General features: G+C 41.9%; 1 protein-coding gene across 2 annotated transcripts in view; it reads left to right on the forward strand.

The window, feature by feature from the left end:
- The first annotated feature begins 18,831 nt into the window (after nt 1–18,831).
- The window catches only part of LARS2 (leucyl-tRNA synthetase 2, mitochondrial), a 93,981-nt gene continuing 86,607 nt past the window's right edge, over nt 18,832–26,205 (forward strand). For both annotated transcript variants that reach the window (XM_064444090.1, XM_064444091.1), the window contains exons 1-3: nt 18,832–18,929; nt 21,562–21,812; nt 23,572–23,700. In XM_064444090.1, the coding sequence (XP_064300160.1) occupies nt 21,579–21,812; nt 23,572–23,700 (363 nt within the window). In that variant the 5' untranslated portion in view covers nt 18,832–18,929; nt 21,562–21,578. The remainder of the gene's footprint in view (nt 18,930–21,561; nt 21,813–23,571; nt 23,701–26,205) is intronic.

Genomic DNA, 26,205 nt, shown 5'->3' on the forward strand with positions numbered 1-26,205 from the left:
AATCTGTGACTATTTTGTAAGGTAAATGCCATGGGAATGGAGCAGGGTGCTAATCCCCTCCCAGCCCAAATGCAGCTTTTGAACCCCAGTCCCACAACAGTGCTGTGACCATTGGCTGGGACCTCTTGAAGGAGGGATCTGAGGGGCTCCAGCCGATGGTCTCAGCTCCATTCACCTCTGGTGGGTGTGAACTTCCCTGTTGCTCAAACGGTGGAGGGGAGCCGTGATAGCAAGGGGCAGGGGAATGGCACAGACACTTAAGCTGCTGAGATGGGAATGGAAAGGTAGCATGGGTCAGATCAAGGGGCAGGATTGGACTTTCTCTTTATCCTTGGGAGCAACACAAGCAGCCCCTATACATGCTCTGAATGGCACAGCATACCTTATTTTGCAAAACACTAACCAAGGGAGTAAATCAGAACTTACCATCAGAAAGTAATATATGACAGCTCTTTTGGTCTCTCTCGTAGCACTAGGTCTTCTGTGTCGCCAAGAGACAATTAAATTGACACCAACTTCTTAATACACTTGCTCTAATGAAAGGACTTTTGTCACTCTTGTCCAACCCACTCACGTCACAAGTGCTGCAGGACACAGAAAAGAATCATCACTTCTGCTCTGTGCTCAGTCTACTTCTCCATCTGAAATAATCCATCCCTAGCTCGCAGCAGAGAAACTGATGGGAGCAAATAAAAAGCTCCCAGAGGCAGATCAGCCATCGCCGATTCAAGGGACCATTTCCAGCACAGTTCAGCGAGCTCCTGGCTGCACCCCTGCTTTAGCTTCAGACAGGGCTGCTACCTTTGTAAATGCTGCCTAGGCAGTAATACATTAGGCACAAACAGCAACTGCCACTTATCATCCTTTCCCACAAACCCACACGGGGAGGACGTTTTTGTCCCCTGTTAGAAACAGGCCATAAAAAGATGGACAATTCAGTCTTTGGCACAACTGAGAGGGCAGAGACCTGTGGCCAGGAGGCAGGGGGTAGCAATGGGACAGGAACCTCTTAGAAAGGCAATAAAAAGGTCAACTAGTTATAATTTGTGAAAATTATAACCAGTAAATAGTCTACCATTTAACCCCCTACTTCTGCTGTCATACTTAGTCATTAAGTCTCACTGTGACAAACGAAATCCTTCATTTGCAGAAGTGCCTAGTTTCTGGCTTGTCTGAGGGAAACAACTTGAAAGAGTTTTTTAAGATTCCTATTTGGTTTTAAGGCTGGGCCAACCTTGTCTCTAAAAATTATGGCTTTCTAATGGGGGCACCCAAAACATCTGGCAACTTGGATTTCCAGATCAGAGAAATAATCACAACTGGCACTGAAAACAGAGAAAATGTCTTCCCATGCCCTATGTCTCCTTGTGCCATCAGCGAGAGCTCAAGGACAGTCCATTATCCACCCTTGGTCAGGAGTCAGCAGGGCATTTCTGGAGTCTTGTACTTCACAAAGTTCATGGAGGAAAACATAATCTTGTAGTCTTAGCTAATGGAGTGAACACAATGTGAAGCATTCCTCTGATTTCTGAGAGCAGGACACATAGAGACCAAATCAATTTCCATCTTTCAAGTTGTCATTCTTACCTGTATGCATGTCCTAGCACCAATCTAGTATACAAAAGAAGGAAAAGTTTTCACACTGGAACTCTGAGCAAAGCAGAGGGGAGTCTGCTGAGTGGAGGCAACCAGGGAGCCAGCTGAGGGGACCAGCACTGTCCTGGTGCTCTGCTCTGGGCACAGCATCCTCTGTCCATCAATTCTACTGAAGAATGGGCTTTGGGGCACTTTTTGTTGGGTACGAACATGAGATGGCAGAATCTGAGCTTTTAAATTAGTCTAGTTTCAGATAGTGTGGTCTGGGTTGTTTTTTGTGACTTCCCCAGGCTACAAAAGGCATGAAAGCAACAGAAACTTAGCTGCTGGCATAGTCTGGACAGCACATGCATGATGCGGTATGGGAGAGAGTTGGGAGGAATTTGTGGAAATTTGGCGGAAGAAAATGACGATCGGTTTCAAAAAGAATATCTTTACAAAATGGTGATCTAATCAAAGAAAGTGTTAAGAAATCCCGGCCGCATGGATAACTACAATTACTCAGGATGAAGAGAGAAACAGTCTGCACTGGCTGGACCTGTCCTTCCACCCCTAAAACCCAGCACTATGGAGCAGCTCTTTCATAAATATTTTACAGCACAGCTTGCTAGGCAGCCTGCAGGCTGAGGCCAGTTGTGCGGCCATTTCTGTCCCTAATGGCTTGCTCCACTACAGCCCATGTAAATCTGTGAGAAGTATTCTCACAGGAAACTGGGGTCTTGAGAAAAGCCCTGAAGTATAGCAGATAAATCAGCAGCAGCGTTGGCATTGCATAAAGGGCAGGGTGAATAATAATAGCAACAAAGAACTCCTAGCATCCAGAAAGCACGGCAGAGGTTAGGCTCTGCCACCAAGACAGTTGTTCGGGAGATATTTAAATGTTTTGAAAGAAAGCTCAGCAAGGCAATTGTGCAGGGAGCTACTTAAAGGCTCTGTTTCAGCTGCAGCCCCTGGGTGCTGGGCGCTGCCTGAGGATGCTGCTACACAGCATGGCCGCTTCAGTACTTCTCCATGTGTTTCCAAGCATGCATGTCGCATAGTCCACCACCCTGTTGCAGGTGGTTCAGTCCATACTGGCAGGCTATGAAAACTGAAGCCTGCTCCTCAGCAGCCTGTTAAAAGGTGGCTCCAGCAACCTACACTCTGGCCAGCTCTTGCTCCCTTCTCCAGCAGCCACCTCAGCCGTTTTCAGCTCAGTCAGTGTCTCCTTTTCCTATGGAAATTCAAGCCTGGAGCTGGAAGCTGCCACCGTCCAACCTCACGCTCCACACTCCTGTTGCAGCACATTCCCAGAACTTCCCTTGCAGACCCCTGCCATGTTCCCACTGGCCACTGCATTCCCAACAAATTCTCCCTGCGTCCCTTTAGGGTAGCCTTAGGGGAACATTACCACAGCTATCTTCACTGTGCACTGGCTATTTGGAGTCTGGACAGACTGCAATATTCTCAAGTGTGTCTGTTCTTCAATGGATTATTTTTTAATTTCTTCAACAATTAATTCTTGCTCTGTACCCTGACTCACTGAGTGCTGTACCTCTCTTAAGTAATGCATGCTAATGATCATCTGCTCTGGATTTTATAGCTAGTAGTGGTGAAAGATGAAAGCCCAATATAGCCTATTATACTGAGGCTAGAGTCAGATATTAAAAAAAAAAACAAACAACCAAACCTCCAAGATGACATCTGTTGTAGCCAAAGTTCATTTATTCCTTCATGAAAATTCAACTACATTTAAAAAAAAGGGCTTTGCAATAGATGGAGGATGATTCATGCTTAAATGTACAGCTGAATGCCACTCAAAATTCTCTCTTTTCCCTAGTCCTTGCTGCTTTGTGAGTCCAGCCGAGGAGGAACTATGATCAGTGCTAACAAATTCCGTTTTCTCACCTTGCCCTTCAACATTTCATCAGAGATAACAGTAAAATCTGCTGCTCTTTTGACATCATATGAATAGCATTCCCTGGCTCTCTTCTCTCTCCAGCCTGCTTTATCTTTCACTGCTCAGCAAATCTTCATATGAAGCTAATGTTTAGCTGCAAAAATGAAGTGCATGGAGGATATGCATGAATACAGAAAGTAGCAGGACTGTCACTGAATGGCCCTTTTCAGAGAAATTGGCCCCATTTCAGTGGTTAGTGAACAGTTGCCTCCCAGCTGAGATTTTCAGCTAAAGACAACATGATACAGAATCTAGCAAAAGCAATAGAGAGCTGTGAAAACTGGAGGGCTTCTTTCTGGCTGTATTCTGGAAGTGCCTGAGCCTGGGCATTTACGTCCCAGTGAAGGACGCCTGGGTGTGTATGAGTAGCAGACCTGTTTCCAGCAGCTCCCACTGGGAAGAAATGGGTCCCTGCAGTGAAGGCATGATGCTGGTGAGTGCCAACTAGTAGAAGAAAGCAAAGCTGAATCCTTGAGACAAGCGCCCAGACTGATGTCTGGCACAGTCTCACGTATCCCTGAGCTGCAGAAGTAGGTCAGAAAACTGAAGAGAGAGATTGTAGCTTTCCAATCTGGGTAGCAAGTGCTTCCTTGGACAATCCCTGATTTACAGCTGCTGAATGTCTTCCCATTTCTCTTGGTCACTTCAGTCCTGTGATCGCTTTGGCTAACATCTAAAGCCAAACTGGGTCTCCTGCTCCACCTGTGCAATGACGCAGGCTCAACTGGAAGCTGGAAAAATGTGCCAGACCATGGGAGGAGGCAGGGTGCTACTGCAGCCATTGCTATCTTGCTTTTTGAATGCCTGCAGCAGCAAAGTGAGGTGGGACCATGTTCAACATACTCATGTTTCCAATACATGTTTCTGAGGCTACAATTTGCTGTAATTCAGAATCAAGCTATTGCAGTTTTGTGGGTGAATATTAGCTTGCTAAGACACCAACACACCTTCAAGGGAGCCACAGCTGGTCTGTCAATGAGTTGGTGGCATGTGAAACTAGGTTGCAGGAATGAGACAGGGAACGTGACACCTACCTAGGTATCCTACAGAAATGATGAAAGGAAAAAAAAAAAACAGGGCTGAGACCCCTCAGACAGGAGAGCTGATGGAGAGAAGCATGCAGACATGGAAACCATCCCTCATTGAACAGAGAAGTCTGGGGCTGAGCTGTGTTTTGTGCGATACAAGCTTTTAACACCTCACTTATATTACTGGTTAAGCTGGGAGGTTTTGTCTGCCAGAAGCAAAGTGGCACTACCAAATGCTTAGTTTTTCCTTGTTATTATATCATTCAGATTTCATGTACCTGTGAGTTTCACAGCAGAGCCAGATCCTCGGGGAGGTTGCCTGAGCAGGGTCCTGCAAGGCTGCAGCCCGGGACCACGGCAGTGAGGGAGGCCATGCCAAATACGCCGCACCAGGCAATGGAAGCAGGATGCCAGCCAGGAACCGTGAAGATGACTTTGAAGTTAAGTCCATTTTTTTTGTCCTTCTTTCATGTCTCAGGATGTTCTGACTTTGGAGGTTTTTATGGTTGCTCTGGTAATTGAATGGTTCTCTGTGGGAATGAATATGTTATTTACAACAATTCCTTGTGAAAAACTGACAATTAACTGCCAGCAATTTTTGTAATGTGCACTGCAATCACAGATACCAGAGCACTGATTAAAGCCAAGGGCCACTCCTGCAGATACATGGGGAAAATCACTCATGGTCTCTAGCAAATTGCAATTTCGCACGCTGGCAACCCACCAAAGCACCCCAGCTCACTCGTGGCCAATAAATGCACGGGAACAGGTTTTTCATGTGTTTCTGCACTAAGGTTTGGTGTTAATGGAACAGGATGTTCCTATAACCTTTTAAAAGGTTAGACTAGTTCAGTTGTTTGGGTTTGCAAGAGCTGAGCTGCATTAGTCCCATTATTCAGTGATGAGTGAAGGGAGGTGGTGTAGCGGGGAGTGGGATAGTATTTTAAGGTGTTTTCATGTGGCAGTTGATATAAAAAGACAGATGAGCTGACCAGTGGGGAATTCAGCTTTTCTGACAAGGGACCACAGGGACAGATGCCTGCAAGGTTGTTGTCTCTCCTTGGCATCACCAGTCCCTGAGCCAGGCTGCACCTGTGCAGCCCCGGTACTGTCATCCTGGGATGAGTGGGATATGTGGAGATGAATAATTCAGCTGCAAATCAGCTCCCTGACTGCACAGCATTTTTTTTTCTGGGTTGCTATTTTTAATTTAGATACTCCCACATGTGTGTTTGGTGGATTAGGGGCATATGAGAAATAGGAGAAGGTGGCTGACGCAGGCAGGTAGCAGAGCCTGGGGGTGGTGGAGGTTGAACCAGTGCTGGCCTTGAGCAGGACTGGTGCTGCCTTCCTACGGAGGGCAGCATGGGGCTGGGCACCTCTGAGTCCTACTTAATTTGGTGGGAGCTGAAAGTGCTCAGCACTGCTTGCTTGCGTTTACACCCCTCTGTTGGCAATCACAAAGCAGAGGTGCCCATACAGTTATATCTGGAGCTGTATGTCAGGGGATCTGGGTTCAGTTTTGAGGTCTGCTACTTATCTCCTCTGAGCAAACCTTGTAAATCCTCTCTCTTGTAGTTTCAGGTTTGTTAGTGGGAAAAACATTACCACTGCTTCCTTTGGTCTGCCTCGCCTAGTTATAAACTCTGGGGAAGAAACCATCATTGCTTGTTTATAGCTATAGAGGGTAACTCACAGGGGACCCTCTTCTGTTGTAATGTGGCATCTTCCTATCATATTTTTTAATCACAAACGTCAAAAGGAGAGAGTCATCAGAATGGTTTAAGAGGAGAAAGGTTTTAGCTGCAGCGGCTCAATAAGAAAGTGAGGCAGTGTAAGAAACAATGAGACAGAAAAGCTGCCAATTTGGGCAAAAGCAATGCTATCGTTACATGCTCATCTTTGTGAGAATCCAGAATTCCAGAAGAGACTGGCTGGCATTTTGATTTGTATGCTAGTTCCTACAGATTATAAAACCAACGATCAAAGCATAAAGGAAATCCTGTCATGTCTGAGAACTTTCTTTTTCCCCTTGTTGTGTATACAGTGTTTTCCAATAAATTACTTCAGATGAGACCTCATACTAATAATAACTGCTTTTACAAAGTCTAGACTGCTTTTGCAAATCCCTGGCTGAAAAAGGCATTCATGTGTTCCTGCAGACTCAAGGAAAGCTTTGAAATTTAGAGTAGTTCACTCTCTTCTTGTTAAGTTATGCAGAGTCTCAACTCTTCAGCTGTAAGTCACTGGATATGGGGACCCTCTTAAAAATGAGATAAGAGGGACACAAGTATCTGAAACCCAAAAGTGATATAACTAATGTGATATCATCCTGTAGACTACTGCCAGTGCTGGGGAAAGCATCCATGTTTCTGAGGCATGGTGTACTGTGCTACCCCTTCTCAGCATCTAAATAAAAGGCTTTTTGTAAGAAAAGGCCTTTACTTCTTTGTCTATTTCTTGATCTTTGTAACCAAGAAAATCCTGGACTAATTGCTTAATTGCTCAATTCCAGCTCAGGAAAATCTGCTGCTGCTCCCAAATTTTGGGGGAAAAGAAGGGAAATAGAAAAGAAATCTGTAGTGATGAAGAAGCCAACATCCTTCACAACAGAAATTTGATGACTAATGTTTTACAAAGCCCGGTAGTCAGTTTTAACCATGTGATATCCAGGAGACTGGAATAAAAAGCACTCTCAGTTACACTCAGTTCAGAAAGTAGGTCATTAGCCAATCAGCTAAATGTCTAATAAGCTCCGTTTATCATGCACCTTGGCCTCCTGACTTCTCCTGGGAAAGCAACAAGCACCAACAAGAACACACCACATGGTGGCTTCTCACACCAACATTTTTCAAAGCATAGCTACAATTTTAAAACACAAAACAACATGCCAGACATACAAAGGTTTCTGTCTTTCCTAAAATGTGAATTTAATCTCCCAAAACTACACTTGACTGCAGCCCTCCTAAACAGCAAGTCCACAGCACTGAAACAGAGTTTGGCTCGAGACAGGAACCCTTGGAGGCATTAAGGCAGGAATGGATTGCTTTGTATCATCAGAAAGCCAAGACTGTCTACTTTCCTAGGGGATATAAAGCATTCAGTTTGCAGCTGGTACTTCACAAAATACTGAGCCATAGTACTGCCCCAGAATTAGCTTCTGCATATGCTCTGCAGACCATTTTAGAGTGTCTAAACTTTTACTAAAACTGAATTACTTTTCTTCTCTCTAATGGCATGTCTAAAGGCATGATACAGACTTCTTATACATCTTTTTACCCACCCAATTCTCCGTCACTCCTTCCAGACTTTTGGAAAGTTGTTGGTATGTAAATTTTTCTTTCTAGTTGGTCTTCTCCAGTTTTGTCAAAGCTCAGGTGAATAGAGAGGCAGCCATTAACCAGCTTCCAACCTGTGAACAAGCTGTAGTACAGTCACTTGGTAGACTTCTATCAGGAAAGCACTGACATTTGATTTCTCACCAGCAATTTGCTAAGTCATAGACTTATAACAGCCTGTGATAACCATCTCCCAGCACATCTGTGCAGCCAGTGTCTGTGCTGGCTCCTAGCTCCAGGCTCCCTCAGCACACAGAGAAGCCCCTGAAACTCCACTGCATCAGGAAGATATTTTGGAGACAGCACTCAACACCCTTCATCAGCGCCACTCCAGGCCACGGAATGCTGTCAGTATGCTAACGTACATTTGTGATGCTGGGTGTTCGGGGGTGCCACCACTCGTGCAAGCGGTGTCACTGCTCCCTGGCATGCTGTGACTCCCAGCATGTCCTGCAGTCCAGAAACTGCTGCTGCATGATTCTCCATCTCCTGCAGGAAGTGTCCTGTGTTGGATTAACACCTCAGCCACAAGCAGGACAGCGTGGGAGAGGCCCTTGGTTTAGGACAAAGAGAAGTGAGGAGTACTTCTATGGAAGCCTGAAAGCAAGTGAGAAGTACTCCTCAGCTTTTGTGTCCTTCTTTGTACAAATGATAGGCCATTTTTCCTCCACATACAGCAAAGCACTTAATAAAGAACAGGCACTAAAAATCCTGGATAGGCCTTAAGAAATCTTAGCATTGCATTCATGTAAAAGCAGTGCTAATGTGGGCTGGGGATTCTAGGTGTCAAGCTACCTTCTAATCTTAACTTCTCTAGTGGGCTTTTGAACGTTAAAGAGTAGAAAACAGTATTTAAATTAGCATAAGGTTAACAGTATAAGTATTAGGTTTGCAAAGCATACATAAAAACTGCAAACATTACATTCTCTGCATAGACTTGGGAAAACGCGTTAACAGAAAAAAATACATCAAAAAAACCCCTTAGAAATAAGAATGAAAAGTAGGAATCTGACTGTATGGGCTGTATATATGGAGTACCTGAATGGTGTTTTGGTATTTTGTTCACTTCATGCAAATTCTTTTTCACAAATTCAAGCTGAACTAAAAAAAAAAAAAGAGGAATTTGGCTACTGAAGCAACCCTGTACTTCTCACGTAGGACACAATGCCAGGACACAGGTCACCTCAGTATCCCTGTGGGTCTGCATAGCTAGAAGCAAAACTTGCTTTGAATTCCAGAATATAAATTGGCATTGCTGAGTTTATTTAAGGCAACAGAATCTAAAATGAGCCGTACTCTCCAAAGAAACACTCGCAAATCAAAAGAAAAGTTGTGCTCATGCAGAACTTCTTACATTGTTGAAATATAACTACTGAACATTTAAAATATATTCCCTTTTTTTAGATATATCATATAAATCTCAAACATCATCTATTAAGAAGCAATATACTCCACTTTTTGCACAGTTTTTGTGATATCTTTTCCTATAATTTCAGCTACAGAGAGAAAATGAGTGGCAGGTTTTATAACATCAAATCCTGAAAATGAAGTGTTAATTGGTATTTAGGAATTGCAGTCCAGAGCATTCAATTGTCCTATTAGTTATGTAATCACTGGGAAGCAAAAGGATTTCTGTCTAGTACTAATGGATTTGAATAGCGTATGCATTATAGCTAACAACCAAGACCATTTTATGTAATGTACTTAATGTCTTTGTAGTCTACATGGCATTAAATATGTTTGATAGTCACATTAATATATTAATAAAAATAGCAAAACAAAAGGACAAAGATAAATCATAGTAGATGATCATTAGAAAGACTGTCAGACTTAAAAGAGCATCCACAGTGCTTTACCAATCCTGTTTTGCTTCCTTTCTAAAGAAAATTAAATTAAAAATTCCTTTAACAGGACTCAGAGCTGCAAATAGTGCTAATGAAGAATATAAGATATCTGCAATTGCATGAGACAGCAGGGGATCGTAATAGCCTCATAACTTTCCCAGCTGTAATACATGCAATATCCTAAAGCAGCACAAAGGTCTCTCTGCTGGACAGTGAGCAGGCGTCCTTCCTCCCCTGTTCATAACCTCCCTGACAGAGCAGCTTGCTGGGTCCAGTTGCTAGTTGTGCTTGTGCTGGTCCTGCTTCGGCTCCCCTAGCTCCCCTAGCTACATAACCCTCACCATTCCCAGATCTGGTCTGAACCCCTTCTGGGACTTGGGGGTCCCAGCCCAACTTGATCTGCTTCACTACTGGGCTGACAGTCTGACAGCAGGATATGAGCAACTTCACTCCTCCTAGGACTTTCCCATTTATCATCTCTTGTGTTTGTTGATGATGGAGTCCTTACTGAATCAGTAGAGTGTGTCAACCAGTTTTGGACAAAACATCACACGAATTTTTAATGAAATTTCTCTTACTCAATTTATCATGGTATTCTTATGCGCTGTTGGCTTTTCTGCAGATTTTCCTCCCTGTCCCGGTATCATGAGAAGCAGCAGATGGGTAAAGGAACATAAAATATTAATTTTAAAATTCAGAGATGTCCTGCAGCCTTCATATCTTTACCACAGCCCACCATGCCCTGAGGACACGGATGAGCAAGGTGTTTACAAATGCCATCCTAAGGGAGGCTAGCTCCCATCTTTAGCTCCTTCTGTAGTCAGTGGAGAGAGCAGGGGTCTGACTTAGGTACCCTGTGCTGCCAACGGATGAACTTTTCCCTTTATTGCTAAGCCTTTCTCAGCTAAAATAGGCCCTGGTAAACACTGTCCCCAGCCCCATGTCCGGGGCAGGTTCCACAGGACACTAGGTGGGGTTCCCACATGCAGCTCCTCACCGGACCAGGGACAAAGTGATCCACAGGCATGGCATGTCCTCTCCTGCCTGTCTGTAGCAAGCCATTTCAATGGGAGTAAGGAATGCTGAGTGAGCTTATCCGGTACATCTGGGATGCCTGCAAGCCACGCAGGCAGTTCTTCTGAAAAATGCGCAGAAGAACCTTCCCGCTGTTGAAACTTAAATTTTCATTTTTATTAAAGCATAATGCGTTTTGAAGGGGAAGCAGAAAAAGATTTACAGAAATGCCAACTTTGCGTTACATCTATGAGACCTTCAGGTTTCCCACTGTACTGTAGGATGGACAGCATGCCTGTATCTGCCTCACTTTGTGATTCCAAGCTAACAGCTAGCGAGCAAGGCTCCCATTTTAAAAATGACTTCACAAGGTAATTTAGATTTTTTCCAGAGAAATGAGGACTTGAGTGATCAGTTACAGTATTTCAGGAGGCCACCTGCATTACCAAACGTAGACCAGGGCCCTGGCTCTCCACAGAGATCATGCCACGTCATCTTTCTGTTAATGGGTTGAATTTTGTCCTAAAAGTTGCTAGAGTTATTGGAAGGCGGAGGCTGTTGCCATTCTTTCAGAAGGTTTTTAGAGGACTTCTCTGATTCAATAGTGAGAAGCTGCTCTTGCTTTCCAGTCTAAATGTAATATTGTCACTTGGGGTTTTTTTTATTCTTTTCCTTAAATAGCTCTTCTCTGTTCCTAGTCTTAGAACAACCAATATATTCGTAGAAAGAATCAGTATCCTACCATAGCCTTTATTTTTCAGACTAAGCAGCACTTTATGTCATCTCTCATATGACATGCTTTGTGGTACCTCTCTGCACTGGTTGCAGATTAATTCATTTTTCTTACAGAAATGTGACAGCAGTTGTGTTGCAGATGTGCATTTATCCATGCCTTCTACAATGAAACCTTCTCCTTCTGCTGGAAGTACCTTGTCTGATGTATGCTATGAGCATGTACACCTTCTTCATGGCTTCATCACATGGTTGATTCATTGTCACCCTGTGATCATCTACGACACCCAGAGTTCTCTCTGCTTGAGTCATCCCTTGTCTCCCTTAGAGAAGAAATTCCTCATTAACTGTGAAGTGCATGCCCTGACATTCTGTTCTAATCAAACGTTTCTTCCCATTTATCTGTCAGAGTCAGAAAAGTTTTAATATATGATAGTTTTCTTCCCTTCATCTTCAGATTTCAAGAGCACACCAACTTCACATGCTAATGCAGTAAATGAAGAAAATCCTAAAATTGACCCTTGAGAAACTCTTGCAGTAACTTGCTTCTTGACTCTTCTCTTTTACTCCTTTTCCTCTGCCCTTTTCCATCAGTCAGTTCTTTCCCAGCTTTCATGTCCTCTGTTAACTTCCATCTTCTTTTGCTTCATTAATATTTTCCCATTTAGGAGTGTATCAAGTGCTTTGCTAAGGTCCAAATGACTGCATTTTCTATTTTGGAAAATCCATTACCTCATTTAAGGAAAGCTATCAGATTATTCTGGCACTGTGTTCCCTTGGCAGACCCAGGCTCCTTTCATTTTGTTTTCTGTTTAACTAGAAAGAATAATTTAATCATTCTTTCTCCTTTGGTAATTATACCAAATGTGTATGCATAATGTGTAGAAATACAGAAAAAAATTAGGTAAATCACACTTAGTTCCATATCTGGGGCATATTTATATGTATATACATATAAAACGCATTTACATATGTGTATATGCATATGCATGTTATGTGTTCATACATAAACACAGACAACACATAGAGATATATGTAAATATGTATACACAACAGTTTGTAAGCTGCCTTGATCTTTTTAGTAAATACTAGCTTTTTAACTTTTCCATATAATAAAGATCAATTAATGCACATTAATTTTAAGACTTGTAAATATTTTCCTCCTATTCTACTCGTTTTTCTTCTGGAGCCAGCTGACAGCCAGTGAGACAGACCCAGTATGCAGGATGATTTTACCCAGCACTCAAACCACTTCCTGCTGTCAGATATCATTACAAAGTTTAAGTGCAATCTAGTTGTTGGGTAATTGCAATGATGAAGTTTGGCTGTCAATGTAAGACGTTGTTTTAATAGTCATGGTGAATGGAAAATGTCCATTCACCACCTACTTTAAACATGAGGGCCTGGGTTTTAATGAAAGAAACACCACCACATGACAAAGGTTTAATTAATGGGTGTCCGTCTTGTTATTCTTTCTTGTCTGACATGGTAGCACAGCGCCTCTCTATAAGGTGGCTGCCCAGGCAGATGATCTTCTCCACCACGTATATACAGCGTGTATGTGTGGCAGCCTTCCCTAATGGCTTCAAGCAGCTGGAATCACCTGCCTCTTAGTGCACAACTGACTTGCCACCTCAAATGACAGGCCTCAAAAAAGAGAGCACGAAAACCCAGGTTTCCAACATTTGCATATCTATCTATAATCAGGAGTCATAATGTTCCCAGATGTGTCTGAGTTGTGGATAAATTAATGACAATATGGTATCACCATAACCAGAGTCCATCAGCTGGTGAGGACTGGGCTCTTAGCCCCATGACTGTAAGTTTAAAACTTTAAACAGCCTTACAAGCAGCTTTTTCCACATTAAAAGCAAGAAATGTAGATCTTTGAATGCTTCAAAGGGGTAATTTTGCTCACTGCTGTGTATAACTAGCTCTGAACAACAGCAAAATTGTACAAGTGAATTAGAAGAAAATGGCAAAGATGAAAATACAGCACAGATTGCTTGAAAACTGGACTGCTGATGAAAGGCAAAAAAGCAAAAGTGAATTGATTTTGAGAACTTCTCACCTACATGCACATACCCACTCACAAACTTTAGTCCGAATAAGTAAGAAGCTGCTAACCGTCAGAGACACTGGTCTGATACCTTTGTGTGGAACATCGAGGATGAGCATTTTGGGTTAAATGCACCCCTCTGCAAACACCCGGCACAAGAGAGGTGCTGCACAAAATCCCCTCAGTCTAAGGCTCACCTAGGACTCAAAATGGACTCAGCCCCATGTCCCAGCTCCAGGCTTAGGAGCCAACATCAGCCTGCTAAAACAACGCTGGTAAATACAATTCCACCACGTGTGGTTCTGGCATATTTTCAAAATCCCTCTATATCATTCGGTGATTTAATGAGTAGCACAGGGACAGACACAGGTTCATGGGTTTTCCAGCAAGAACAGGGCCATCCTGGTCACCGAGCACAGAGCCCTGGATGGGTGGAGGGGAGCTTGTTGACTTCTTATTCAGCTGATCTCTTCTTCCACTGATGCATTGTGTCAGTTCTTCTTCATTTTGCAAAACCAAAGAATGACAAACCTGTGTTGGTTTGGATAACAAAAGCCTCCTCTGCCATCAAGGCCAGTGCCCGGCTGGAGCAGGCGTCAACTGTATCATGTAATACCTGTTATAAGCAGGTTAAGCTCCACCCCTAGTAATGTGAGTGGTCTTGCCCAAATCCATTCCTCTATCCCAAAAGTATAACTCTACCTCTTCTATCTGTTTCAAGAGTTTATTCTTCCATTACCACAATATTGAGTGCTTTTAAAATAAAATCTATTGCAAAAATGAAGCTTCTATTGATCTTCACAGGGTCACTCAGAATTCTTCCCTTTGAGATCTAGGCTCAGATGGTGGACATGACTTTGAGAGGTTATTTTTTTTAATTTAGTCTACTAATTTCTTGCTTTTTTATATTCTTGAGTGCTATTCTTCACATCCCTGCAATCCGATAACTTTTTTTTATCTGACCTTGTATTTTAAAGGAAAAACACTAAATACATGTATATGTAAACTAAGGCAAAATGACACTTAGGAGCAAAAGCCACTCTAAAGAAGTTTAATACAAAAAAACCCCAGCAAACTCTTTAGTTACATGAAATGGGGCTGGGGTTTGAAGTATGCAGGCAATAAAAATTATTTTGTATTCCAAATGCTGTTTTTCAATCCCCTTTTTGTAGGAGGCTGGAAAAATACTAGTCATGTTGTTGATGCAGGAGCAAAAGAGCAATGCCAGGAAACACAAGCATCAATTCTGGTAACTAACAACAAAGGCAAAATTGTATTTGTATGGAAATCTGGGAAGCATGTCTGTTTAACTGGGCCACTTCTGCACATTTCCCATACAGGAACTAATAATTACCCAACTATTTAATCATCTCCAGTCTTTGTGTTGATTAACAAAAATGCTAACAAACAATTTAGTATAAAGTCTATAAAAGAAAACAGGAGAATATCAGCCTTATGGAAAATAGTTGACTACCAAGGTTATTATTAAGGCAAATACAAATGTCATTACATCATTAGTTTCCCATACTGAGAGGAGACTGAGCAAACAGCCCATGTTAACAAGCAAAACCCACATGGGGAAGGTGGGGAAATGGGGTAGGTCCCCTGTTTGGAAAAGTGTGAGGATCTCTTGTGTTCATCCCGTTACAGTACAACCCACCATCTGTGGGGTTTACAGTTTGATATTTTGGCTTAAGCCCCCGGCACGTCTGGATGCTCTTGAACGTCGAAATTAAAGAACAAAGCAGAGGCATAGTAGTCTCTAAGCTCTCTGCAATTTTCACTGGTATCTCATGCTCCTTATTTAAAAAGAGTGAAATTTCCCCATGTCATTTTCTCTGACTCTTTTTCTGTCTGTCATACATATAGCAGGTGAATTACCTTCCTTTCACAACCTGGCCAACCTTCCACCCATACACACAGACAGACAGGGCACAGCAGGCAGGAAAATCTGACCTCTCATTGCTGGATGAAGAAAATATCTGAAAGAGGTTAGCAGACTTGGATGAGACCACAGGAAAAAAGTCAGTATCAGATTTCGGAAGAAAGCTTTGGTGTGCTTTTCGCTGTCCTCTTCACACCATGGGACAATCACTCATTGCCATTTCTGGGACTTACTGCTGACATGGGATCTTGGTGTTTTTAAAACGGTGATGCCAAACAATTAGTGGTTAATAGACAGGCAACTCACTACTACTCTTTCCATGAGTAAGCCAATAAACAAGCTCAAATGCCAAATAACAGTGTATATCTGCATGGGTTTTGATCTTCGTAGATTATCACACTACTCAAAATACCTTTGCTCTTCTTTCCTTCTGAGTATGCTTCTGCTTGGTCTCAGTTTTTCTCACCTAGTTTTAATTTCTGTTTACAGATAATCTTGCACCTTGTTTAGCTTAATCTGACATTGGCTGCCTTCCTCACTATCGGAATCCAGACAGCACAATAAACTTCAATAAAATCAATAGGAAAGTGACACAAATTAAGAGTTCAATATATTCTCAGAGTAAGTTCCCAGCAGAATCTTGACAGAAGACATCTTATACAAATCCTGAAGTAACTCACAATTCAAACCTGTGTCAAATATGCTTGACTTGTTTTTTTTTAGCAGCTAATCAAAATTATACCAGCAAGCCCTCCCAGAAGAAAATAAGGAATAATAGAAAAGGATATTCTTTGTTTTTCAGTTTTTCTCCAGTTTATTTTTTTTTAAATAGTGGGTGCAAAGTGGCACCTATAGCCAAGACTTGGCACGATACTGTGCCTCCATCAGTTTATAAACCCCTCCAGCATTTTAGCAGTATGACAAGCTACATCTGACTTCAGCAAAACCCAGTTTGGGTCACTGCATAATATGGGGAATACAGAAGTGCTGGAGGCTCCACATGGGCCCCAATCCAAGTGCTCCTGAGGTACAGCAGGTCTGCATTTGTGTATAGCATCCATCTAACTTCTTTGGAGGCATTTAAGATTGGATTAGTTTAGTATGAATCTAAACAGGTTATCCTCAGCTTCAAGCAAATTAAATACATAAGTAGATTTCCAGGATGAGAAAGCAATATTTTAGCAAAATGAACAGATTAAAAAGATAAAACAAAGGTCTGACTACTCAATCAGCTATAATCTTGATGGTAGGCTTTGAGAAATATAGGTCAATATGTTTAACGTTAGATACTTCAACAGCCCAGAGATTTAAATGTATTTAAAAAAACCCCCCATAATTCTATATTCGAGACAGTGATTGGACTTTCAAAATGTTTTTAAGAAAACATAATTCTCTCATTATTTTACTACCTCCACTAACTTTGAGCTCTACCATGTTATCTGCAGTCAAGATGAAAAGCACTACCCACACAAAGTAAAGAGGTTTTCGTTTGAAGACAAGGACAGCCAGCTCTTCCATGTGAGGTCCCTTCTCTTTAGAAGCGGGAACCTCTCAGGTGCCTGAGCTGAATCCAACAGGGACCATGAATCACAACTGTGAGTTGCCATAGCTCACCATACAAATGACAGTTAAATTCAACAAGGGCTCATCTCAATAGGCCAGCCAGGGGTTGGATACACTGCTTGCTCATCTGTCTTTACCAGGCGGTAACCCGTGCAGAGAGGAGGGAGTGAGTGGGGACACAAGCCCTCGAATGGCCCCACATGAATCAAGAGAGCTCAAGGATCAGGGCCGGTGTGAGGGAAATCATCCTTCCACATGAAAACATGTCCCCGCTGGTCACAAGCTCTCATTTATTCTGGGGCAGGGTTTCAGAGGAGAGAGATTTAGGATGGGAAGGTCTGTGAAACCAAAGTCACCATCGCTTACTGAAAGGGAGAACATGAAAGCAGGGCAAAATTATGCAAAGTCCTGGTGAAACTGAACTAGTTTAAAAGCAGGGTAAGCATCAGAGCTGCTCTCAGTTCATTTTTGCAGTAAAAAGGTTATAATTTAAGATTACTTGACAGGTACACACAACCAAGCAGAAAACTTAATACTTATTTGTACTCGTATAAGAAGCCCCTACCTCTAGAGTACAAAAAGGTACAAAAAGGTTCACCCTACCATAGGCATTTTATTGTATAAACAGAATGCATTGGTTTAAACTGTACTGGAAACACAGCAGTGAAGAAGAAGACTTAAAAATGAAAGGAATCAACAGTTGCCAGCAGCAAAAGGGCACAATCCATGGGAAAAAGAAAAATATTTCTTGTTCCTTGGAGGCTACCACAAGCTACTTGCAGTAATTAAAACCAACTCTGAACTGTACAATGTTGACAACTGATAGGATGTTGTTTTCCAGCCAGAGGTAGAATTAATTATGCTGCCCTAGATTGTCTTTATTGACTTCTGCTTTTTGAATCTCCCTCTAAAAAACAAAAAAAATTACAGAAGGGAAATAAAATTATTGAAGACAAAATGCTACAGAGATCTAGCCCTAAAGTGTATGGTCACTTTAGAGTATCTGTATATGGTGTGGAGGCCAGCAAAATTAATCAAACACTGTGTGACTTACACATAGATTCCATCCCAGTTAATTTAATCTTTTTATTTACTGTTGACTCCCTAGGTTCGCATGTTAAATATCTGAAATACAAAGATACAGCGACAAACCCAGCCTCATGGTGCCTAGCATAAGACCCTTCAGACCTTAGGAGTAATAACCCTTAGGTTATTACTTGGGTGACGAGCCTGCTTTCGCCCTCCATTCTCCTCATCAAACACCTACAAAAACGTGTGCAGGGCTGAGAGGTGGAGGACTTCAGAGCCACCAGGCCAAAAATTCCCAAGGCAAAGGCGGCCATCTCGGTCATCCCTTATAGCATATAAATGCAGCATATGTGTGCTGCGGTGCTGCTTGGTCTTCTAAAATGCCTCACTATACCTAAAGCCATTAATTGAAACTGTTGCTACCCAGCTCTGGTAGGTTAGTTAACTGACCATCGCTGCTGAAACTCCAACTTTCGCCTCAAGATTTTGCAGGGCAAGTTTCCAGTGCAGGCTCCGAGGGGAAGCCATCTCAGCAGGCATCGCACCCGCGGGCCTTCGGAAAGGCTGCCGTTCCGGAGGGCCGCGCTTCCCTCCCATCCTGCCCACGGGGAGGCTCGGAGCTTAGGAAACACGCAATATTTCCTGCAGATTTTTCGGCTTTCGGACCGTTTGGCCCCAACGGGCACCCGAACCCGCACCCTTCACTTCGGCCCAAAGCACACCCGCCAACCACCCCACGCACCGGGAGCGGCGCCCCGCGGCGCATGCGCGGGAGCCCGTGAGGACGCCGCGCATGCGCCGTACGGCCGCCCGCCCCCCAAATGAGACCAAGATGGCGGCGCCCAAGGCGAAGAAGGGAAGCTGAGGGCGTGTGAGGCGTGGCGGCGGGCTCCCGCGCGCAGGTAACGGTTCCCCGGCGGCGGGAGTGGGCGCAGGGCTCGCCTGCTCTTAGCCCAACGGCGCTAATGGCCGCCTGTCTTTGCTCCTCCTCACGCTTACTGCCGGTGGCCTTTGCCTCCCCAGCCCGGCGCCCCTCCGCGCTTCCCCTCGCCTGCTGTGTTAGTCTGGTGGTCCCTCGTAGCCGGCCCTCTCACCGGCCCTCTGCCCCGCAGCACCCCTGCCCGAGGCTCCCGCCTCGCCGTGACTGCTCTCCTGCTCGTTCCTTCCCACCGAGGGAGCTGCCTGCTGCACTGCCCGCTTCTCCAGCGGCGGACCACCGCCGCAGGGATTTTGCTAATAAACTGCAGGGGACAAAAATGTAGGGAGATTTTTTGTTTTCTTTCTTTCATTCAAGTTTGAGCCGCAGGGAAGAGAAAGGAATTTGACTGCCTGCCTCACTTGCAGGATGAGTGAAACGTGCTGGCCCATATCAAGCAATTTTCAGTACCATAGTTTAGTAAAGACCTCTTCTCCTGTGTGCTTATTGCATTTTTCCAAGGCAGGTCCTCAACCTTTGCTCCTCTATCAGGCCAGCCCCTTCCTTCCCTCCTTGGCACACCTTGCCACGTTGGACAGTTTTGGCTTGTAATGTGCTCCTTTGAAGACCGAAGCAGCAGCGGGCTGGGGTGTGCATAACTGGGGCAGGGAGGAGCACCCCTCTTGTCCTAGTCCCACACACAGAAACCTGGAATGGCAAAACCACTTGGGGCCACATCTCTTCCACGTGCTACATGTCCTTGCTTGGCCCAATATGTGACTTGCTGATCACCACATCTTGTGCACGAGGGGGTCGGGGAGTAGAAAAGAGACTGCAGATCTTTCTCATCCTGGAAGTCCACGTCTTTAAATGAGCTTTGCTTTTGTCATGGTGTGACCCAGGCTGTGGCCCCCTTTCCCACTCGTATCTACTGCTCTGATCCCTGCTGTGGTGACCTGTAGGGCATGAGGTCACCCAGATGTGCCCTGGCAGGCATGACGTTGGCAGGTGGGCTTCTCTTGAGCTGCGTGCAGATGCGGGGTCTAGCTTGTGTCTTTCCTTTCTGTCGTCAGTGAAGGATTAACATGTATGTATTGTTCATGTTTTAAAATATATACATAGTAAATCAGCACTGCTGAAAGTGGCCTGCTGTAAGAAAGGGAAGTGCCCCTTTCTGTTGTTAAATAAATTTAAATAAAAGAAATAAGTAATAATGAAATAATTCATAAAAATAGGCCAAACAGTGAAGTATTGAAATGTTCTTGCGAATTTTGAGCTGAGTGAAGAAGTGTAAGGTTATGGAGGGGGAGAAATCAGGTGACTCCTGAACAACTTGTGTGCACTTGTATTTGGAATCCTGAGTTCAGTCCTGGATTCGTTACTGTTACAAATATGAGAGATTTTAGAGATTAGCAACAAAAAATTCAAGGCATTGGCATGACTTGTGTAATTGAAGAATGTTTGAAAGAGCCTGTTTGATAAGTAATAGGGAAGGTGCGATTCTTCAGATATGTATTGATACAGGCAATGAGGGCTAGTGCATGTGGTGAATGTAAAAGAAGTATAACTCCCGCTAGCTATACTGGGGACCTAATTTAGGTGGTATAGCAATTTTTTCCACTGATTATGTTGCTGTCATATGGGAAATAAATAAATAAAACTGTTTCTTCTACAGAGTTTATCTACACAGAGATTTTACTGATGTAACTGCAGGAAAAATTATGAACTGACTGAAATAGCTACTTGGTACAACAGTCAAGTCTATAGGCCAGAATTTGAAAAAAAACCCCAACGATAGAGGATAGGAAATACTGATATAAATAAACAGGATTTTTGAAAAAGGAATTAGGGGTGAAGATGGGGAGAACTCTTCTCAGCATAGGGGTTTTTTTAATGCCGTATTTCCTACTGTAGGAAGTAAAATCAGTAAATATCCTATTGAGGCCAATCCCAGACTTGTGAACTATTTGATCTTTCTCACATCTGAGTAGTTTTTCTTTAGAAGACTCACTCTAAAGCATAAGAGGAGTTCTTTTAACTGGATTTTTAGTTGAAAGAGAGCTGGATTGCTGTATTTGCTTGACTTGTTAAATTATATCTGCCTGAACAGTGTAAGTTTCTCATGTAGTTCATGCAGAAAACTACATTGATGAGGAAGCCCTTAGCAAAATACTCAGTTTAGAATATCTAGTTGAAATCTACTAATTATAGTCATCCTCCCCCTTTCATCCAACTTCCTCTTCTCCCTGTTTTCATTCTAGATTGTTACTAACACCCCGTTAGCCATCTTATTCTGTTCCGTCAGTTTCTTGAACCTTCAGTTGACTAATCCTGCTCTATGGGAGACTGAATTGCAAGAATTGTATCTTATCAGAGAATAAATCTAACAGAACAGTTTTGTTCTGTGCAAAGGCCACAGTTACTTCTCATGGCTAAAAAAGAAATACTTTTATAATTCAAACACATGGCAATAAAATGCAAGTACCATGGAAAACAGCCAAGTAATCTAAATCAGGCTAAAATATGTTTCATAGCTACCAAATTTCTGTAAAATCATAATAATCACTGAATTCCTCTTAGATGCTGTAGACTGAAATACATGTTTTTGTCTTTTTCAGCTATTATAACCTTAAGAATGCAGTTGGTTTGTCAGAGAGTTGGCACTTGCTCCTTATGTTTGAAGAGACAACTAAATGGCTTCCTGGGATTAATTAAATGGCAGAGAAGACTGGTTCCTGCTTGTGTCAGAACTATTTACAGCGAGACGGGGAAATGGGAAAAAAGCTATGGGTTGGAGACAAGAAAGAGAGTTGAAAATTGGTGGCTCCCAAGAATAAAGGATGAGTTCTGCAAAATTTCAGAAACTGATGTAAGCATTATGAGAAATTTGGAAATTACATTTGATGTTTTTTTTTTCTTCCTCAGAATGAAATTAATTGAAAATTACTTAGTTGGCTTATAATGATAAGATGTATATTACATCTCAGGGGAAAATACTTTTATGTTATAGTAGATTATTAAGAAGAATTCATTAAATAGGTGGAAAAATAATAATAAAAAATCTTGAGGAAAAACACTATCAGCAAATTACGAGCTTGTAAATTTAGGAAGTGTTCAAGTAATCAATTCTTTCTTTGTATGTTATACCACATTTAGAAATTAATTATTTAAAGTATTAAAAGAAACATCTTCTACGTTCCTAACTTTTGTAAACAATTAATTTTCTAAAGATCTTGTTCCCAGTGGTTATGGCAAATCTATTATTCTACACACTGTGACTCATTAAAATCTTTGTTACGAGAAGATGATTTTTTAAGAATATTTTCTGGTTTACAGTGTCTTAGAAATAATGAGTGACTTGCAGAAAAAAAACTTTCCGTGCAATAAAAGGTCTTGAAAACAAGTGTAATCTTGGTCTCAGTACTCTTTTTGCCTTCACAATTATGCTCAGTCCTGTAGGTGTAAAAACATTTTTGTGCCCCTTCGTGCTTGTTTGTTCTTCTTTCCTAAAATGTGTCCCCTCTCCAAAAAAAAATTGATTCTATCAAAGAGTCAAAGAGAGAAAAAGGGGCATGCTTTTTCTGAGGAAGAAAACTGAGGTGAAAATGGTGTGTATGCATATATGTAGCACAGAAAGCGTTAATTTAGGCTTGTGTCTTTAATATCTGACAATGCATGTATACATAGGTGTCATATATGTCAGACATTTGCTAAGTTCTAAACTCTATTTTTAATATTGTTTTTATCCTTACTCTTGAAGTAAATTTAATAACATCTCATTTTAAGAGGCAAATAGTATTCAGATTATGTCTAATTTTGCTATTACTGGACAAAAATGATAAAGAAGTAAAATTTGATAAATATGAACAGAGTTTGGCTCAGAATAATAAAAGCTGCCCATAAATTTTTTTGCATTGTTAACATAAGAAAAATAATGCAGGAACTTCTCAAGCATGTATCAGTGATAAATTCAGTGGTGACCAAGATGTATTAGGGTAATTTATGTGAGAGAAATAATGTTTGATTTCTTTATAACTTGTCAATTTACTCAATGAAATTTTAACTTTCTTTTCACTATGCAAGAGACTGGTTGTAAGATGTCTCTGGACCTGAGCATACGTAGTGGAACTGAACACTTTTGCTTCAGTGGATGTTCTTGCAATTGCAAATGATTGAGTTAGTCACTCAGTGAGTTACTGCAGTTCAGCTGACAAAAAGCAACTGGCCCTGAGTGAGCTCCATGTTTGTTGTAAATACAAAGTAAAACACTCATTTTTTGGTGGGACAGACTAGGAGCACATAGGTAACATGCTATGGTAGGGAATGGTGCTTTGTTAAGCTGCAGTTGTGTTTTATCTTTTGTTGAGTAAAAGCTGATTACAAATAATTTTCAAGTGTCATATAAATACCAATATAAATTGATGAGATGGCAGCAAAGTCTGGTGAAACATCTCCATTTACGGCCCCAAAGAATTTGATCCTAGGAACTTTGTCAGTGCTCACTTGGATCAGTTCTAGCAGAACCTTGTGTCTTTTCATGGCACTGTGCAATTCATAATGTGGGCATGTATTTATTCAAATGAAATGCTAAATCATGTAGTTATAATTGTCTAAAAATTTCTTTCTAGAAATCAAGACCAAAATTTTATGTGCTTTCTATGTTCCCATATCCTTCTGGAAAGCTTCACATGGGCCATGTTCGTGTCTACACCATCAGTGATGCAGTAGCTCGGTTCCAGAAAATGAGAGGGATGCAGGTAAGAAAAGATAATCAGTAGGACTGGGTGGTTTTTCTATATTTTAATATCACAATTCCTTAGGAAATCAGTATTTTCCAAAATCCATGAAAGTGAAGGCTTGGTTGGAATATGTGCTACAAATGCATCGATAATGACCTGCAGAGCTTTGATTATTGAAATTTGAGACTTTTTAAAAACAGGTGGTGTTCAGAACTCACGGTTGATAACAAATAGAAGCTATCTCAAGTGATACAACTGATGCTGTATCAGCTACCTGAATCTGTTGATGTACAGCACAGTGTTGATGGGACATGTGGGATGCACCATTTCTATGAGAGGAGACTGAAGACCCTATTGCCATCTAGGTGGGATCATGGGGGAGAAAAACGTATAGCTGCCAAGAGGAGATTGCAACACCGCGGAAATTGACTCCTTTCACCTCTTCTGCTCCTGACAAAAGGTTGATGTCCTTTGTCAGACTTGGAGGGGTCATCTTGCTCCTCTGTGCCAGCTTGGAGAGAAACCCGTTCTCATGACTGCTGTAAGTCAGATGAACGCGGTCCTGTCACATCACATCACCTGGGTGTAACTGTAGAAGTTGTGTTCTGTAAAGGCTGATCCTTTGAACTACCTCTTTCTGCCTTGCTCATACGTATGAAACACTGTCTCCTGAGGGTGCAAGTCTGAAGTAGGCTAAGACTAACTACTTGCCACATCTGCAAGGAGAAATCACACTTTCCCTCCCACGTTCCTTTGTTTCTCCGTCTGCCCCATGCCTGCCATCGTTTCTCCCTCGCTCCCTTCTCTCTGCAGTAGGTAGAAGGTATAGCTGAGAGCCTAGTACCTGCAGTCTACAGGTGGGATCCCAACTGGTGTTCTGCAGTAAAGACTGGCAGGTAAAACTTGAAGGATGTGAGGAAAATGGGAGAATTGTGGCCTGAGCAACAACCCTATTAAGGAAGAGGAAGATATTTGGTAGGGGGGAAATGTTAAGAATCTGGGGAACAGTAGGAAGGAGGAATATGGAAAGAGAATACCCAATTTTACAGTAGGGAACAAAAGGAAAGATGGCTGTAGGCAAGAATCTAGGGTGAGACATGGAGAGGAGTTCTCTCTAACTTACGAGGGAGAAGGAGCAGTTCTAGAATATAGGAATCAGACTCTCAAAGAGTACAAAGAAGATGAAATGGAGAAATAAATGCTAATTGCTTGTGGTGCTAAGTGCAATTTCCTTGCTACAAGCGCTGAAAAAGTGTAGCATTTCCTGGATTTATCACCATCCATGAGACTTTTAAAGGTATTGTCACTGAATTATTCAGTGTGCTGCCTTTCGAAATACTATGTATTTTATGCCAGTGATGAACATCCCATGCACTGAATATGTGCTGTTGCTTTACAGAAATGCATTTTCGTGCTTTTAAAATTACAGGAGAAAGAAATAACTAGACTTCAAATGAGAAAAATCCCCAATGTCTCTATTAATACTGATCTTTCCTAACTCTTCTGAGTGACCAGAACTTAGATCTCATTAAAAATATTGAGCCAACGGAGGTCATGAAGGGACTTTTGTTTCTTGATTGATGTTAAGGCCACTGGAGGTGTTATTTCAGGACATAGCTCATCTTTCATCAATAACAATGGAGATCACTAAATTTCTGTTCCGAGAGATGAAAACTAATTGTCTACATCCAGTAGGATGCTGTAGGTGTTAGCTTTTGAATAGAAGGGAAGTAAGCACCTTTAGTAGGAACCTTTGGAGAAAATGAAAAGATAATATAATAGCAATGAAATACAAGAGGCACTATAAATGCAAGTTTTTATTTCCATGATTGCATATTTTTTCCAGAAAAGTTTTGAAAGTCTTTAAATCTTGCATTTCAGGTTATTTTTACATTTCATGACTTTGAAGGGTATTAGAGTGCCTGTAGAACATGCTGAATTTCTATAAATACATATATCTTCTGTTGTGTTAACCACTTTGAACATCTATTTATGACTAGAGGTGGGCAGCCAAAGAAATTAACCTTCATGTACAATGAAGAGACATTGAAGATCTCTCAAATGATTTTCTGAGTATGTCAGAATAAAAGCTATTGTGTTAGTGATGTACGTTAACTTGCTGAAACTTCTATTTACCTTAAAAAACCTTTTCTTTAATAGCCATGCTAATTTCTCCACACTTAGAATTAAAGTCTTTATAATTGATTTTCTCCTCGCAATTAATTTATCAGCCTCTAGATGTTTTTTCTGACCATAGTCACAGTTGTCCAATTTGTTAAAGATTTCTTTATTGTGATGGTTATAGGCTATGACATGGTTATGTCTTATACAGAAAATTTGATACACCCAAGAAAAATGTTTTTCCCTGTATTCAGGGAATTACCAGAGTTCTTCAGGTCATAAAAAGAAAGAATGCTTTAGAAACAAAAAAATATTTGTATGCATATTTTTTAAGTTATTCTGTTGGTTTGGTTTGAGGGGTTTTTGTTTGTTTGGGGTTTTTTCATTTGTTTGTTTTGTTTT

Source organism: Phalacrocorax carbo, chromosome 2, assembly GCF_963921805.1.
Source record: "Phalacrocorax carbo chromosome 2, bPhaCar2.1, whole genome shotgun sequence".
NCBI classification, from domain to species: Eukaryota; Metazoa; Chordata; class Aves; order Suliformes; family Phalacrocoracidae; genus Phalacrocorax; species Phalacrocorax carbo.